This window comes from Girardinichthys multiradiatus, chromosome 19 (assembly GCF_021462225.1).
Source record: "Girardinichthys multiradiatus isolate DD_20200921_A chromosome 19, DD_fGirMul_XY1, whole genome shotgun sequence".
NCBI lineage: Eukaryota > Metazoa > Chordata > Actinopteri > Cyprinodontiformes > Goodeidae > Girardinichthys > Girardinichthys multiradiatus.
Genome location: NC_061811.1, coordinates 26,823,981 through 26,842,283, shown reverse-complemented (window position 1 = coordinate 26,842,283; position 18,303 = coordinate 26,823,981). Strand labels below are relative to the sequence as shown.

The window sequence follows — 18,303 nt, the reverse complement described above, 5'->3', positions numbered from 1 at the left end:
GAAAACCACTATATCGTAGCTGTTTTAGTTTAAGCTAATAAAGCCTGGGACATGAAGATGATTGCTTAAGCTTAAGTCCCTATATTTAAGTTTAACACTCTTATTTTGAAGCATAGCTGGAAGTAGTTCTGGAGTTGTTGACTGGTTGTTTGAGGGAGGTAATCGATAAAGACAAAACAAATTGGAGAAGTCCCATCACTACCAAATTGTTTGTGTAGCAATATTTTGGGTTCCCAGTAAAGAAAGAAAGTAATGGAAAATTCTTAAGTAATCTGTAAACATTGTGGGAATACTGCTCCTGGCCAACTTCTAGCCACTCACAAGGCTAAAGATAACATTTCTGATACCAGGAAACGGCAATATACAGACGGGATAAACATGTACTCAGTTATTCCACACTGATCATAAATTCTTTACCACACAGTTTGTAATCTGTGAAAACGTCAGTCTGTGAAAACAAAAAAATTGGGATTTCCAGTATTTTTTCAAGAATAATCCTACAATCTTGTCTTGCTTAATTTTCATGAAGCCAAAATCGTGTTGTCTCATCTTATAAGCCGATTGCATTTTCACGTCATTAATGATGGCTGTTTAATCTTTGTAAAAGAGCGTTTGCATAAACTGTTTTGATGTTTTTGAGATCAGAGTTGTTTTTAAATCAGCAGAAGTCATTTTATTTTCTCTTTGGTCTTGGCCCCTCCCGGACTAGCGGTTAGCTTTTGCCTTTGAGACCAAATAATCTAGATTTATACTAAATACAGGTCCTTCTCAAAATATTAGCATATTGTGATAAAGTTCATTATTTTCCATAATGTCATGATTAAAATGTAACATTCATATATTTTAGATTCATTGCACACTAACTGAAATATTTCAGGTATTTTATTGTCTTAATACGGATGATTGTGGCATACAGCTCATGAAAACCCAAAATTCCTATCTCACAAAATTAGCATATCATTAAAAGGGTCTCTAAACGAGCTATGAACCTAATCATCTGAATCAACGAGTTAACTCTAAACACCTACAAAAGATTCCTGAGGCCTTTAAAACTCCCAGCCTGGTTCATCACTCAAAACACCAATCATGGGTAAGACTGCCGACCTGACTGCTGTCCAGAAGGCCACTATTGACACCCTCAAGCAAAGAGGGTAAGACACAGAAAGAAATTTCTGAACGAATAGGCTGTTCCCAGAGTGCTGTATCAAGGCACATCAGTTGGAAGTCTGTGGGAAGGAAAAAGTGTGGCAGAAAACGCTGCACAACGAGAAGAGGTGACCGGACCCTGAGGAAGATTGTGGAGAAGGGCCGATTCCAGACCTTGGGGGACCTGCGGAAGCAGTGGACTGAGTCTGGAGTAGAAACATCCAGAGCCACCGTGCACAGGCGTGTGCAGGAAATGGGCTACAGGTGCCGCATTCCCCAGACCTGGGCTACAGAGAAGCAGCACTGGACTGTTGCTCAGTGGTCCAAAGTACTTTTTTCGGATGAAAGCAAATTCTGCATGTCATTCGGAAATCAAGGTGCCAGAGTCTGGAGGAAGACTGGGGAGAAGGAAATGCCAAAATGCCAGAGGTCCAGTGTCAAGTACCCACAGTCAGTGATGGTCTGGGGTGCCGTGTCAGCTGCTGGTGTTGGTCCACTGTGTTTTATCAAGGGCAGGGTCAATGCAGCTAGCTATCAGGAGATTTTGGAGCACTTCATGCTTCCATCTGCTGAAAAGCTTTATGGAGATGAAGATTTCATTTTTCAGCACGAACTGGCACCTGCTCACAGTGCCAAAACCACTGGTAAATGGTTTACTGACCATGGTATCACTGTGCTCAATTGGCCTGCCAACTTTCCTGACCTGAACCCCATAGAGAATCTGTGGGATATTGTGAAGAGAACATTGACTCAAGACCCAACACTCTGGATGAGCTAAAGGCCGCTATCGAAGCATCCTGGGCCTCCATAAGACCTCAGCAGTGCCACAGGCTGATTGCCTCCATGCCACGCCGCATTGAAGCAGTCATTTCTGCAAAAGGATTCCCGACCAAGTATTGAGTGCATAACTGTACATGATTATTTGAAGGTTGACATTTTTTGTATTAAAAACACTTTTCTTTTATTGGTCGGATGAAATATGCTAATTTTGTGAGATAGGAATTTTGGGTTTTCATGAGCTGTATGCCAAAATCATCCGTATTAAGACAATAAAATACCTGAAATATTTCAGTTAGTGTGCAATGAATCTAAAATATATGAATGTTAAATTTTCATCATGACATTATGGAAAATAATGAACTTTATCACAATATGCTAATATTTTGAGAAGGACCTGTAAAGTGCCAAAACTGTTATCTACTGCAGGCTATATATCAACTGCCTATAAAATTTTAACAGAACCCAAGTTAAAACATTCTGAACTATCCCTTTAAGCACAAATTGCTAAATTGACCTCAGAGCTTCTACTTTTGAGCACCTAGTTCACCTTTTCCCCCTTTTACACTTCAACCTTACTTTGCTGTCACTTTTTACAACAAAATACAAGGTTTTCATTCTTTCTCTGATACTATAAAATTACAGGATAGCAGCATCTTACACCACAAATGGATTGCATCACTTTGGTAGCTGAATGTGTGAGTGATTGAATGGCAAAAGCTGATCAGGTATGAATGTCTTCTTCAAAATGGAAATGAGTGTTTTTCATTGTCTTTGCAAAAGTGTAGCTTTGTATGCGAGCATGGTCATGTACAGAAGTTTGCATGTATATGTGTGTTTTGGTGGGTGGTGCAGATTGTTTGACCTGACTGACAGCCTGTAAAAAAGGAACAAACTGAATAAGTAGGAAAAGCTAAAGCTTTAACGACCTACATTTGAATATGGCTGAATGAATACAGACTGCAGCAAACAAAAAGTAAGGCAATGACGGCAGAGAAATATATATGTTTTCTACTGAATATGTAGACATATAAAATAAAAAAACATGCAAGTCAGTCTGAGGAGCAAGTGTTTTGCTCACTTATTTTAAGGCTGGATTATCATCTTTCTTTGAACTGAGGTTCAGCCAAGATGAGGCTTTCCCCAACCGAAATCCTTAACAAAAGAGACAAACACAACAGAGGTCTAGAAGAAAATGACTGAAATGGATAAAGGCAGAGGAAGAATGGAGAAGCCTGAATCAATACCTTGACTACAAAAAAATAAATCGACATACATAGCCTTAAAAGTACACCTCAAGTGTTTTGATTTCAATCCGTTCTTTCATAGACATTTGTAAAAGTTCATTTCTGTGATTTGTTTTTTTATTTTTATTTTGCTTTCTATCCTATAGTTAAAAATTCCCTCACTTCATAAAGAAGTACTGTAGCAGGCAGGCGATGAGGATGGACAGACCGGCAAACGCACACACGATCAGTGCCGCGAAGCGCTCGTCGCTCGAGATCAGGCCCGCCCCCTTCCCCGTTTCTAAAGCGCAAAGCTCTCCCGGCGATGCCGACTCCTGGCGGCGGAGCATGAACAGAGAGGAGGGGCTCAGCGGCCCGTACAGCTCCTGGTGTGTGTCCCGGCACTGGCGGCAGGTGCCGACACGGAAACGATAGTCTGTGTTTGCCTGAAGACCAGGGACTTGGAATGAACCTTCTTCTCCCTTAAAAATCTGTGAGGGAAAGATGAGAGGATAACTTCAGATAAGTTGTGTAGCAAGTCTTAGAAAAGTACTCAATAACTGTAAATTGGAAACACAAGGAATCATGGGTTTCCAAATAGTTCCAAAACCAAATCTGAAAAATTAGGCTTGCTTGTATTCAGCAGCTAAGAGGCCCAAGGTAGCTTTGGAGGAGTAGCAGAAATACACAGCTCAGTTGGGAGAATCGTCCTGGTTACATGACACCAAAATTTAACTTTTTGTTCTACTGGCTACATGTTATGTCTAGGGGGCAACTAAAAGTGCACATCAAACAGAACACAAAATCCCCAATATTGAACATGGTGGTGACAGCATCATGATGTGGGGCTCCTATTCTTCAACTCAGGAGACAGAGAAGCTGGTCAGAGATGATATGAAGGTGAATGGCATTAAATACGGAGGCAAACCTGGAGGAAAACATATTTGAGCTGCAAAAAGACTTTTACCTTTCAGCATGACCATGTCTCAACGACACAGCTAAAGCTACAATGAGATGGTTTAGGCAAACATAAATGTATGTGTTAAAATGAAAAATGACTGAGCTTGAGTCTCTAAATGTGTAAAGTTGGGGCACAGCGGTGGCACAGGGGTTGAATCCTGGTCTGTTGACGTTTGCCGCATGTCTTTCCCCCTCTCGTCACCCTATTTCCTCTCAGCTCACTTTCAAAAAAATACTGAGAAACGCCACCAGTGCCTAAAAAAATATTTTTTAAAATGTGCAAAGCTGCTAGAGAAATACCCCAAAATAGTAGCAGTAGGAACTGCAGGGAAAGATGGCTGTGCAGAGTGTTGACTACAGGGGCTGAATACGAACACGTTATAAAAAAATGACAAACATTTGTTAAATAGGTTGAAAACCATGTATCCCTTTCCTTCCATTTCTCAATTATGCATTAATTTGCATTGGTCCATCAAAACAAATCCTAAGAAAATGCATCAAAGTTTACGGTTGAAACGCTACAAACTGGGAAATGCTTAATGGGGATAAATACTTTAGCAAGGAAGCAAAACATACTGGTGAGAAAAAAGCAACAAGTTTGCATCTGATCTCTTCACACATTTAAAATGAAATAACCAGAGACCACTTCTACACATAGTCACACAGTCTACGTTTGGTCTGCAAATATCAGCCGAATGTTCCTCCTACCATTCTGTAATCCAATTACAGAAAATGACACAAGGATGAATTAATGTCTGTTTCTCTGTTCATCCTTACAGCTTGTCAGATTTCCAAGTTAACTCAAAAATATTTTTAGCTGCCTCTGCAATGCAAGTCATTGAAATTCTTGCAATATCTCTTAGTAAATACCATCACTCAGGACAAGTGAGTTAACATAAAAGTGTCACCAGCATATTTTCCTGAGATGTGTGTGTGTTTTGTTTATTCATGTGCGATTTTGCAGCTCAGTATGCCCCCTTCCATCCGAGGAAAACTAAATTAAAAATCCCCGCTGAAGATTAGAAATATTTTCTCTAACCATTTCCAGAGAAATAAGAAGGAATCAAGCAATTAAAGAAGAGCTTTGGACCAGAGAGAGACCACAGCTGCCAGCTCCAACATTTAAATTGACTTTGTTGTATGCATATCTTTGTGTGTGAGAGAGACAAACCTGTTTGTATTCAGACTCACGCCCCGTCAGCATCTGGAGGACGTAGTTCACAGAGTCCCCTCTCATTGGTGGGATAGTCTCCCATGTCACCTCGCACACGTTCCCCTCCAGCTGGTGAATCCTAGGGGCTGTTGGAGTGGGAAAAGGTAAAGATTATTAGAATATTAGAAACATATAAGGAAACGTTCTCACTCTACACATGATAAAAATAGAATAAATTAAATAAAAAACTGCCTTGTCTAATGTCATGTTTTATATGCACTTATTTAGTTTTATTAGCAGTAAAAAATGGTTTGAAAACATTTCATTTAACACACTGCAATAACAAAATCTGACAGTATTAAGAATGGCTACACGAAGATACATTTTTATGCAGATCATATTCATGACTGAATTTTCTGAATGTACACGCTCTGACAGTTTTATTTATGTAAATATGAATAATAAAACAACTAGATCAAATTATCCTAGTCATACACACAGTTTACATGCTGGGATGAAGTTTTATCCTACCCTCTTTTAGTGCTAGTTAGGTATACAAATCAATATTCATTAGTGCACCATAGTCAGCCAATATTAATGGAGAGGCGACTGAATGGAGCAAGTGCAGCAACTGCTTCCACATTTTAAAAGCTGGGGATTGATCACTACCTGCAGTCAGATACAATGAAAAAGTCTCTATTAATTCTCATTACATTTTCTTTAACTAGTAAGCAAAAAATAAATGTTAGAAGCAACTGCTGAATTTTAGTCCAGATCTCCTTCAACTCGAAGTTGGTTTGCTCCAACCCACCCTGTGCACCACAGTCTGATTTGTTTGTTGCTCTCCAGTAATGTAGAACCAGCGTCCCAGATACTATTTTTCAACAAAACCTAGCAATAAACTCTTTACAAAGGCTTATTAGATCAGCAAAGACTGGCAAAAACTACTAATAATAATTTTCACATGTGGGTTGATCATAATCAACATTGTCATCAGAATATTCAATAACATTATCACAATGTTATTTTTCTATAATATAATGCAGTCCTAGTTTACAGCAAAGATCCCATGTCAAGGCAGTAATCAAAAACAATTGAGCTGCTGCCTGTTCCCTATCTTGCTCTATATATGGATGTCTATGTATGAAAAACATTTGAGTAGCACTTGCTGATGCTGTGAAACATTTTGACATCTCTAAAACAAATCAGTGCAAGCGTGGCTAAGCTGGACTTTAAAACAACATCTGATGCGTGGAACAAATGCTATAGCGTTGTCAACCTACGGAGGCGTGTCTTCCTATGACACTCCAACATAAGGGTGATAATATAGCTTATTTTGATTGGAAGATTGAGAAAAGCTGGTGACAATCATCCACCATCTCAATACTGGGTGAAACATAAACAGACATTTCCTGAGTCATTTTACCTTTGAGGGTGGGGGGTAGAGACTTGGTGGTGCAGAAAGTATATGTGTCAGAGAAAGGACCCTCCCCGGCATCGCTGAGGGCCTGTATTCTGAAGCTGTAGCTGCTGGACTCAATCAGTCGCTGAACTTTGTAGGTGTGGCTGGGGCCGTGGTAAATTGTCACAAACCTGGGAAACGATGCAGAAGGGAAAGGACAATGAGCTGCCAAACTAAGTTAATAAGAGACAGAGAGAAGTGAATACAGTGTTGAGATGCTTCATAAACAATTATTGAGCTGTGGCACATAGAGGACTGATGATTCTCACATTAGGCCTCTGATTATGGGGATAAGACAGTAAGCTTTATATGAAACATCTTAACATCTTCTCAGACGAACACAGACATAATATATTCTACCTTAAGAAACATGTTCTTTATCTAGACCAGTGTTTCACTTTTGGCTTCTGACCGACGAAAAGAGAAAAAGTGTCACACAGTCATAATCCCAACAGGACCTAGTTGGAGTTATTAAATTACTATGACTATTTTTTACATCTCATTAATCTCCATCTTCAACAACAGTCCCTCAACTTCAGGTGTAGACCTTGAAAACCAACAAGAGGATGAGAGAAATGCTCGAGGCTGCCTAGAACAGACTGAAGGAATGTAGGAGAGAATTAGCACATATGTATGTCAAGAAACAAGAAGTGGATATGACTTGGAAAGGAAATAATTATTGCCACAATCAGTTTTTCAGGAAAATAAACGTCTAAACAAGAAATGTGGATGAGAAGGAAGAGTGACATGTAGACAAAGAAGATGGGGTACAAGAGGGGAGTGTGAATAAGAGGATGAGATGGAGTGCAGGAATGATGATGTAGGAAAAGGGGAAATGGGACGAAAAAATAGAAACACTTTAATACCAGATGAGCTCTTTATTTGCTGTCCTACAAAGAAGTAGTGCACTTTCTCAGGCTGATATATGCTATTATTACTTATTGCAGATGAACAGTATTGTTAACCCACAAACACAGTAGAAAATAGATGTATCATCGGGTCTGTCATCGGGAGCTATGACCCAATTTTCGCATTTGCATTAACCTGAAAGGCAGCGTGTGAAAACAAACATACAGCTACTGACGTCACTGTCCAAACCAGCCAGAGCGGTGGTAACAACATCTGTTTTGTTCTGCTCAGAGTCGTGGCTGTAGTGTGCTTTGATTTCAAATTTGGTTTTCAAAATTAAGTGGAGCTTAAATATGATCAATTACTGACTAACTAACTACTTTCCTGTATTTACGTAAGAACATTTGGTAAATTTTTGATCTGATTTAAGACAAAAAGCATCAAGTTTGGCTTTAATACAAAATCGGAATAGCAAGGAAATACCACTAATAACACTGTCTCTTATCTTCCTGTTGTATATTTTGATATCATCCCTCATAGGGTTCAAAGAAGTTAATGTGACAGTTAATAATGTGAAGTGGAGTTAAACATTACTCTAAATGTTGTGTTTAAGGCACATTTTCCAGTGCTGCTGGTATAGATCAGATCAGAAATCAGTTCATTGAGATTGAGTGTTAAAGGATTCATATAGTGACCTTTTTTGGGGGATTCAAAAATAGATATTATTTATGTAGTTAAAATAAGACATTTCTTGTAGCATAGCAACATACCTCCGAGTTGGTTCCCAGGCTGTTGAAAATCAAACAGTTTTTATGTATAAAACCAGGTAAAACTGGCTGTAATATGACCTAGCAAGACTTATTTGGTAGAAAAACCCTCTCAGAGACATTGCAATTGGGATTGATCAAAAACACAGCAGTCTCTCACCTGCAGGTGTGCATCCTGTTTATGTACTCGTGGCACTAAATATTCAATCATGTTAGCCAGGGAATGAACATTAGCCGGAAAAAGCTGTGGTGTAATTGCAGGTCAGCTCTAAGCTGTGCCTGGCTAACAGCTCTGCTGCCAAACCTTCCTCTCTAAGCACACTGTATTTTGTGGATCCTCACTTGGTCAGCCAGGTTAGTTGGCTGCAGCTTCTCCACCTAACATCATTGAAGGTTTTCTTTACCTCTATTCAAATCCCCCAAAAAAAAGAACTCCATTGTGTCAGGGCCAAGAATAAACCTAGTTTTTCTAGAGCAAAACAGGAAGGTTCATTTATTCACATTTATTTTGAGATTAAATTATGATAAAATTCTGCCAAAACAAATCATTTGCCCAAAAAAGTTCATTACAAAGATGTTTTTTATTAGCTGTAATCAAGATTCACAACAGTAGATTATACTGTGGTATTTTCAGCAGGTGCAGGAAAACATTTGATATAAAGTCTACATTAATGGCCAACACGTTGGTTAAACTTCAAAAAGGCTCAAGGGAAGATGAAGGCATGAAACCTTTAGATAAATCCTGGCAGAAGACAAAAACATGGACGATTCAAAAACAGCAGCAGCTGAAGCAGTGTTTTGTCCACCTGCATTCTTCTTAAGAATCCTTCTGTTCTAGATGGTTTAATCCCCCTCTGCACTATACAGCCACCCATTACCATGGCATCCTTTCAACTCGCAATGTCCCTGACAGAAGGCCTTTGGGGTAACACGGATATGGAAAATAGGAAAGGAAAAAAAAGCTTTGAGAGAAAAGACAGCAGAGTTAAGAAAATGAGTGAACATGTACAGAAGTAATGGGAGAAATTAACCATAGCGAGAACACCGGACACTGACAGAAAATAGAAAAATACACAACAAAGAAAACAAGAAAGAGAATTGGACAGGCAATAGGAAGGAAGAGAAAGAAAGAAATATTGTGAATATTGCACAACACTTTTTCGTATTGTCTAATACAAAGCGAAGAAATGTGTCTGGATGAACAAGGGAAAAATATGGTGAGAGGAAAATAGGAAAAAAGGACTAATTTCTCCTGAGGTTCTTGTTGTAAACAAACTAACAGATAAAACAGGATTTATAAGTAAAAATTAGATCAGAGGACGATGAGAGAAACAACAAAAGACATTACAGAGGACAGCCAAAGTCAAAACGATTAATGGAAAATCCCAAATTATATTTAGCTGCATATATAAGATATTTGTTTGCAAAGCTCGGTATATTACGTTTTCACAACGTCATTATTTTGGCAGTTGGCAACAGTAAAAATCCTGCATCTGGTTGCATTAATAATATTAAAATAAATTAAATTGTAATTTCAATTCGTTGTGACAATTTGATTGAAGACCAAAGGAGGAAGTGACGGAGCTAACTTAATTTGCAAACTCAGTTTTTGTTACAATATCTCTTTTTATTCATACATAATTGCAGGTTTGTTGATGAATCAATATTAAAACTGCAAATACCATAAAGACCAATTGTATCCAGCAGGGCTTTTGATCCAAAACTAAGCCAGTTAGGTATAATAAATGCTTTAAATTAATGCTCTCTTTTCTTTATTTATGCTTTCATTAAACATAACATTTCTGGCATTTCACAAGCTGAGAAAACAATTTAAAAAAGTTAATATTTAAAATAAGATGATACTAGGATGACCCCAGTGTCTCATCTAAACAAAACAACTTCTAAAGTATTGACTGCTGTTATAATCAGTTTTGTGAGGTGGTGTATAAGGAAATGGATGTATATGGTATGGTTAAAAAAGGTATGAGGAAGAAACGGTGTAGGTTAAATCAACCTTACTGGTGTGATAAATATACTATGGATTGATTCTTTTTTTTAGCTCAAAGACAATTTTTAAAGTGTAAGGACCCTAGTAAAAGAAAGGTTTTAAAAAATCAGTTTTAGATACTCTCAACATATCTCTGATAAAATGTTGAGATACTTTAAGAGACGTTTTCAGCGAGAAAACGCTCTTCAGCTGGAATATTTAAAATGTAATAATTCACAGCAATTCTGGAGGGAAGTAAATAAACTTGGACCCCAAAACAAATTAAACTATTTTGATGGAGATTCTTAAATAAAATGGGAATCCATGTTTTGAACGTGATCTGGTATTAAAAAAGTTGGAATTGCATTATAGTTACCTCTATGCTTGTAATAATTGTTTATCATTTAACAATCAATTTCTCATTGAGATTTGTAAAATAAAACATGAGCTGGAAATTGGGATGAGTAATACAGCCTTTTGCTCAAATGATTTTTTGAATCCAAAGATTACTCAGGAAGAGATGCTGAAAGTGCTGGAGCACCTGGATTTGCTCTGGAGCAAAGCTGTTGGGATAAACAGACTCCCAAATGAGGTTCTCAAAAATTCTACTTTGGTTAAAATTCGAAATTGCTTATTTCAGACATGTTTCTTCAAAGGTATTATTCCTTCTTTGTGGAATAAGTCAATTATTAAGCCAATTCCCAAATCTACAAATGTTGACCCACGAGTTCCTTTGAATTACAGAGGTATTAGTTTGAAGAGTACAATGTATAAAATATACTCTGGAATACTTAATCGACGACTGGTTAATCACTTAGAGACGTATGACGATTAGTGGAATGGCTTTAGAAAGAATCTAGCCTGTATTGATCATATTTATGTTATGGCTGCAGTAGTGAGAGCACAACAATATGAAAGGAAAATTACTTTTGCTTGTTTTGTAGATTTCAAAAAAGCGTTTGATTCCATTATTACAGACCTTTTACAATATAAACGATTAAATCTTGTTATTGGAGGAAAGTTCTACAATGCTATTAAAGCTCTTTATAATGATCCAATCTCATGTATACAGGTACACCACTTTATGAATGGTTGGTTTCCAATCCTTTGGAATCAGAGTGAAACAGGGAGATTTACTTACACCAGTTTTATTTGCTATTTATATGAATGACCTAGCTGAAGAGATTTTCCAAGCTAACTAAGGTATTTGTGTGGATGGTTGGAATTTAAGTATTTTGTTGTATGCAGTTGATATTGTGTTGATTGCAGACACTGAGATTAATTTACAGATAATGCTAGACTTTAAGTTTATATAAGGTCTATATTCGATAAAATCAAATATGTCCTGACCTTAATTTTTTTTACTTTTTCTGCCTTGGTTGACTCTATGGCAAGGGCGTTTTTAGGGTCTTGAAACATTGGGGGCTTTAGCCCAGACCCAAAGTATTTTAATTTTCATAAGACAGCGACCACGTTTCTAAGTCATTTTAAGTTAAAATAACACAGGACGTGTTGTACCAGTTCTCTGTCTAGGCCGGGTTTTGATTGAATGTAAATTATTGTGAATCAAACAAAGAAGGTTTACAATAATTTTACTTGGTTTTTATTTTTTTTAGAAGATGAATGAAGGAGAAACCGACTTTAGGATTGATTAAAAAACATTTTTCTGAAGCAGATAATGACACATTTTGTTGTATTTGGAAAAAAACTACTGTTTTTGCTGACAAAAATGTGTTCTTAAACTCAGATATTTACTACGGGCCAAATAAATGTGCTTCTTTTCTCATCTATGTAAATGACCTTTTTAAACATTACTGGTCCTTCTCAAAATATTAGCATATTGTGATAAAGTTCATTATTTTCCATAATGTCATGATGAAAATTTAACATTCATATATTTTAGATTCATTGCACACTAACTGAAATATTTCAGGTCTTTTATTGTCTTAATACGGATGATTTTGGCATACAGCTCATGAAAACCCAAAATTCCTATCTCACAAAATTAGCATATCATTAAAAGGGTCTCTAAACGAGCTATGAACCTAATCATCTGAATCAACGAGTTAACTCTAAACACCTGCAAAAGATTCCTGAGGCCTTTAAAACTCCCAGCCTGGTTCATCACTCAAAACCCCAATCATGGGTAAGACTGCCGACCTGACTGCTGTCCAGAAGGCCACTATTGACACCCTCAAGCAAGAGGGTAAGACACAGAAAGAAATTTCTGAACGAATAGGCTGTTCCCAGAGTGCTGTATCAAGGCACCTCAGTGGGAAGTCTGTGGGAAGGAAAAAGTGTGGCAGAAAACGCTGCACAACGAGAAGAGGTGACCGGACCCTGAGGAAGATTGTGGAGAAGGGCCGATTCCAGACCTTGGGGGACCTGCGGAAGCAGTGGACTGAGTCTGGAGTAGAAACATCCAGAGCCACCGTGCACAGGCGTGTGCAGGAAATGGGCTACAGGTGCCGCATTCCCCAGGTCAAGCCACTTTTGAACCAGAAACGGCAGCAGAAGCGCCTGACCTGGGCTACAGAGAAGCAGCACTGGACTGTTGCTCAGTGGTCCAAAGTACTTTTTTCGGATGAAAGCAAATTCTGCATGTCATTCGGAAATCAAGGTGCCAGAGTCTGGAGGAAGACTGGGGAGAAGGAAATGCCAAAATGCCAGAAGTCCAGTGTCAAGTACCCACAGTCAGTGATGGTCTGGGGTGCCGTGTCAGCTGCTGGTGTTGGTCCACTGTGTTTTATCAAGGGCAGGGTCAATGCAGCTAGCTATCAGGAGATTTTGGAGCACTTCATGCTTCCATCTGCTGAAAAGCTTTATGGAGATGAAGATTTCATTTTTCAGCACGACCTGGCACCTGCTCACAGTGCCAAAACCACTGGTAAATGGTTTACTGACCATGGTATCACTGTGCTCAATTGGCCTGCTAACTCTCCTGACCTGAACCCCATAGAGAATCTGTGGGATATTGTGAAGAGAACAATGAGAGACTCAAGACCCAACACTCTGGATGAGCTAAAGGCCGCTATCGAAGCATCCTGGGCCTCCATAAGACCTCAGCAGTGCCACAGGCTGATTGCCTCCATGCCACGCCGCATTGAAGCAGTCATTTCTGCAAAAGGATTCCCGACCAAGTATTGAGTGCATAACTGTACATGATTATTTGAAGGTTGACGTTTTTTGGATTAAAAACACTTTTCTTTATTGGTCGGAGGAAATATGCTAATTTTGTGAGATAGGAATTTTGGGTTTTCATGAGCTGTATGCCAAAATCATCCGTATTAAGACAATAAAAGACCTGAAATATTTCAGTTAGTGTGCAATGAATCTAAAATATATGAATGTTAAATTTTCATCATGACATTATGGAAAATAATGAACTTTATCACAATATGCTAATATTATGACAAGGACCTGTACACTCTCATCTAAATGTTTCACTCCTGAGGCTCCATGGTCTTAATTTCTTACATTACAAAAAAGGAAACTGGTATAAAACTGACTTATTTAAAACTTAGTCAAACGGTACGATCCTAAAACCACATTTATTTAATTTTATGCTGAGTTTTCCAAACATTTGATTAAGATTGTTCCTTCTTACATGAACCTGTACTGTTTTACTGCCATCTTTTCAGCCCTTCATTCCACTTATGAAGAAATGTGGCCTGCCAAAATAATAAATGAAACATTTACAGCAGAATGTGTTGTTCTCCACTGAGCATGTGAGACATGAGTTAAGTTCTAACTATTTAACACTTTAAGAGAGAAATGGGTGTTAAGTTGTGGTGTTTGAAACATAACATAGAGTCTCATCCTGGACCTTTTTATGGACTGTAATCTTTTGTTCTGTTATTAGTATTAATATTACAGTTATTAATAACTGTATACATATGGTGTGAATATCTTGCCTTGAGTAATCCTGTATCTTTGTTTAATTAGTTTATATAATATCATGTGTTATTCAGAAAAATAACACAGTTAACTACACCTGTGATTAATTTCTATGATTTTTATTTCTCATACTGAACCTTTAAACAAGATGTATGTTTAGAATCAGCACAGAAGATATGAAAAAGAAGCCTTTCTTCTATATCTTAGTGGCAGCAGTAGATATTGTCCCGGTATATTCAGCAACAATTTATTCTTTCTACATGTAGAACTGGACTATAGGACTGGCTGCAGCAATGAGATGCAATGTTATGATCTGAAGAACCTTTTTAATGTGTTTAGTAACTTTTATTTTGACTGAACTAAAGGACCAGATATTTTTCACATCATGACTAATCCGGCTAGAAGCTCACAGAGAGGATTCCTACTGTTTTCTATCATGGCCAGGCCATTTAACTTTACATGTAGCTCAAATGAAAGTCTCGAACATGACCCTGATGATGCTCATTAGAGTAAACCTCTGCATCATGTCTTGCTGGGTGAACAAGTGATTAGCTGTAACTTACGATCAGGCCATTCTGAGTAAGCATTCAGGTTTTATTGCTAATTTAAGCCTGAGTTATGCTGCTCTGCTTCCACCTGTTCCTGCGCGCAAACACGCACCAGACTCAGCTCTCCGTTTGGCTCTGCGGTTATTTTCTACCGCTTATTCCATAGTGGGTTGCGAGGAAGCTGGTGCCTATCTCCTGCAGTTTACGGGCGAGAGGTGGGGTACACCCTGGACAAGTCACCAGTCCATCGCAGGGCAACACAAACAACCATGAACACACTCATTCATACACCTAAGGGCAATTTAGAGTGACCAATTAACCTAACAGGCATGTTTCTGGACTGTGGGAGGAAGCCGGAGTACCCGGTGAGAACCCACGCATGCACGGGGAGAACTTGCAAACTCCATGCAGAAAGACCCCCGGCCAGGAATTGAATCCAGGACCTTCTTGCTGCAAGGCAACAGTGCTAACAGCTGCGCCACCGTGACTTTTGTTTTAGCAAAATTTATCACAAAATGCTTGGTAACTGAGACAGAGAGTTGTGTATCATAATATACCTTTGTCTTGTAAATTAGTTTTGGTAAAGATCTTGGATGTGATTTTTGGTCATATTGGTATTCCTTTTGTTTTGTAGAGAAGGTGTATAGTGTCTTATAAGCCTATGCAGGCTGGGTACCATATGGTACATGACACTTTAATAAATCAATCAATCTATCAATCAATCTAAAGTGTATGTGAAACTAAATTTTTTATGTAAGTTATATGTTTTTGGAGGGGATTGTGATTATATTATGTCTTTATTTTAGAATAGTGGGAGACTGATAGAAGAGAGGTAAAAGAGCCGAAGAGTGTTGAACACACACACACATAATGTACTTATGTACCGCCCAGTTTTATTACTGTTAGGAAATGCTAACAACACATTGCTGCTGTTAAACTTGATTTAAAAATAAATATTAATAACTATGTAAAAATAAATGACACCGTAACTGTGAGCTGAACTGCAAGAACATCTATACCGCAGTGTTTTACAGCCAATATTTGTCCTGCAGTTAATGGGATGGGTTATTTAAGAGTCAACTTCATCAATATTCTCTTGACAACAGAAACACTATTTTGTTTCATTATATATTTTTGATATATGATATATATGAGTTTCAAATGACAATGAATTACTTGTTAATATCAAACAGATTCTGGCTTTATTGTTCAAAAGGTAGTAGAATGCTTTGTTGATTACAATAAGCATAAATCATATAGTGTATCTGGCATTTGTTTGAGTACATATGTTTTAAAACAGACTGCCTCAAAAGCAACTACAGTGTTTATTTATTTCAGTGTATAGAAAAAGCAAAATAAATCATAAAACATATTTCCCTCACATAGACAGCACTATTACATCTTACCCGAGTTGATTTAGGCTCTGGGTTTATTTATGGCTTGAAATAATTTTTTTCTACTAGGAAGGACTTGTATTTAAATCTATTTTTGTGAGTCTATTAGTCTTTGCAGTGGAAAAAAAGTTATTTTGATAAATAGATTGAGAGCACAGAAATTGTAAATTCCTTCCCGTTTCAATCAACCGGTCCTCGGATTCTAAAAACATTATTGGATAGGTAGTTCCGTTCTGTCTTTGCATGTTATGTTATCCTAAGGACTTGCTTGTGCATAAACTAACTGTTGAAGTGCAACTAATAATTTACGCAGAAAAGGTTCAACAGAGGGTTTAACACTGTCATAAACACACAGTTGCTAAAAGAGTCAGAAAGGGTAAATAGAACTATCTAAACTGTGAAAGCTGTTTTCATTTAAATGACAAATATGACTGTGCATGTTTGTATTGCCTCTACTGTTATTTATTTGCAAGTGTGTGTATTGCAGAGGTGAACAGATCACAGCCAGTTCTATATGTCCCCATCTGTTGCCTTCTGTGCTCTGTCCCATTCCAGGGTTGCCAAGATACATTGGTGCCAACTCAATGCCAGCCAAGCCTAAATTTACCCAGAGACAGATGTAATCCTGAATGGTAGAGGTTTCTAACAGTCTCTCCTCCTGTTCAGTCAGCTAATAATCTCTCTCCTTGTTTTTTTTTTCTCTGTCTCAACCATGTCTGGCCAGTTGATTAAATGGAGGGTTGATTATTGGAGGCTGTTTCCCAGCTGGTCGCAAATACCCTCAACATGATTAGTCCACGGGACATGTAGTTAGCGGTCATATACACACACACACACACAAACACTTGCGCAGATCTGGACAAGTACCTCAGACTACATGTGTACACTAACGCTCCTTCAGCATCCTCAACCTGCCATGGTTCTGTCTGCTGTATTGACCAAAGTCCTGATTTACGGTGTATGACAGCTCTGGGCTGAGGAGAAAATGAGTGTGCAGCACGGCCAAAATCAAAGGAAACATCAATTTCTTTTAAATCACTTGTCTTCAATGATATATAAATGGAGTATGAAATGCAAGTGATTCATGAAGCACACAAGAAAAGTGGGGAAAGAAAGAGGAAAAACCTTCTTAAACAGAATTTAAACAAGGTCATCCCACATCCTTTAATGGATGAGTTTCCCAAATGTATTTGTGGATTTAGCTGACCGTGTTAAGTTATCACTTCAAACACAGGTATAAACCTGGGTGTGTTTGTTTGTGTGTGTGTGTGTCTGTACACTCCACCTGTGGTTCTTGTCTTCCATTTGTAGTGTGTAGACCATGTCTTCAGAGAGCAGGGTACGTGTGTGTCCGGCGTTCTCGCCCCACTTGAGCTTCAGGCTCTGAGGTCCTGCGGCTGAGCATTCGAGTGGGGGCGGGGCTGGAGGAAGGGGGCGGGTCCTCGCTACCAGCAGCGGACTCAAGGGACCAAAGCCAATGGCGTTCACTGCTTGAATCTGCACGCTGAAAAGTAATAAGTTGGTGAGTGATGTTATAATACACTGTAGAAATAAAAAAAATGACAAGGTATAGTAGCATTGTCTAGATCTGATATCAAACATTAAATTAGCTACCCAAGGAAAGAACTTTTTAAAGATCAACGGACATTTCCTGTTACATTTATTAAAAGACCATGTCCTATTTCCATGTGCACATTTATTTGTTGAATGAATCTTGTATTTCTAAAATAATTTTGATATTTTTGTAATATACACTATGACATGTAAAGCAAAAACTGTATTGGCTGGATCTGTCTGGGTGATGTCACTTGCTTTGCACTGTGCTTCGACAGCTGTCAGAAACCAATAAACTGTATGACTTTCAACACAAAGCAAAGAGTTTTTCAAACAAAATGCACAACATTATGTCTGCACACAATAAACTGGGAATACATGGAAATATGTTACAAGGCAAATTAGCAAAGAGTTATTTTAAAACAGAGAGAAAATATGCTAACATTAGCCTAGCTTTTCAGCAATCCGCTCAACGTAAAAACAGCAGGAGAAAAACCTGAGCTTATTGAAGTACGTAGCTGTATGTGTACAGTCAGAAATATGTTAAAAAACAACTAATAAAACAATGTCCATTTTATTTGAC

At 38.1% G+C, this 18,303-nt stretch overlaps 1 protein-coding gene across 1 annotated transcript in view; it reads right to left on the bottom strand.

The window, feature by feature from the left end:
• Window positions 1-2,827: 2,827 nt before the first annotated feature.
• Window positions 2,828-18,303, bottom strand: part of fndc3ba (fibronectin type III domain containing 3Ba) — a 123,151-nt gene continuing 107,675 nt past the window's right edge. Inside the window, exons 24-27 of the mRNA XM_047346116.1 lie at window positions 17,452-17,670; window positions 6,689-6,855; window positions 5,281-5,408; window positions 2,828-3,640 (exon numbers count right to left, since the gene is read on the bottom strand). Of these exons, the coding sequence (XP_047202072.1) occupies window positions 3,329-3,640; window positions 5,281-5,408; window positions 6,689-6,855; window positions 17,452-17,670 (826 nt within the window). The 3' untranslated portion in view covers window positions 2,828-3,328. The remainder of the gene's footprint in view (window positions 3,641-5,280; window positions 5,409-6,688; window positions 6,856-17,451; window positions 17,671-18,303) is intronic.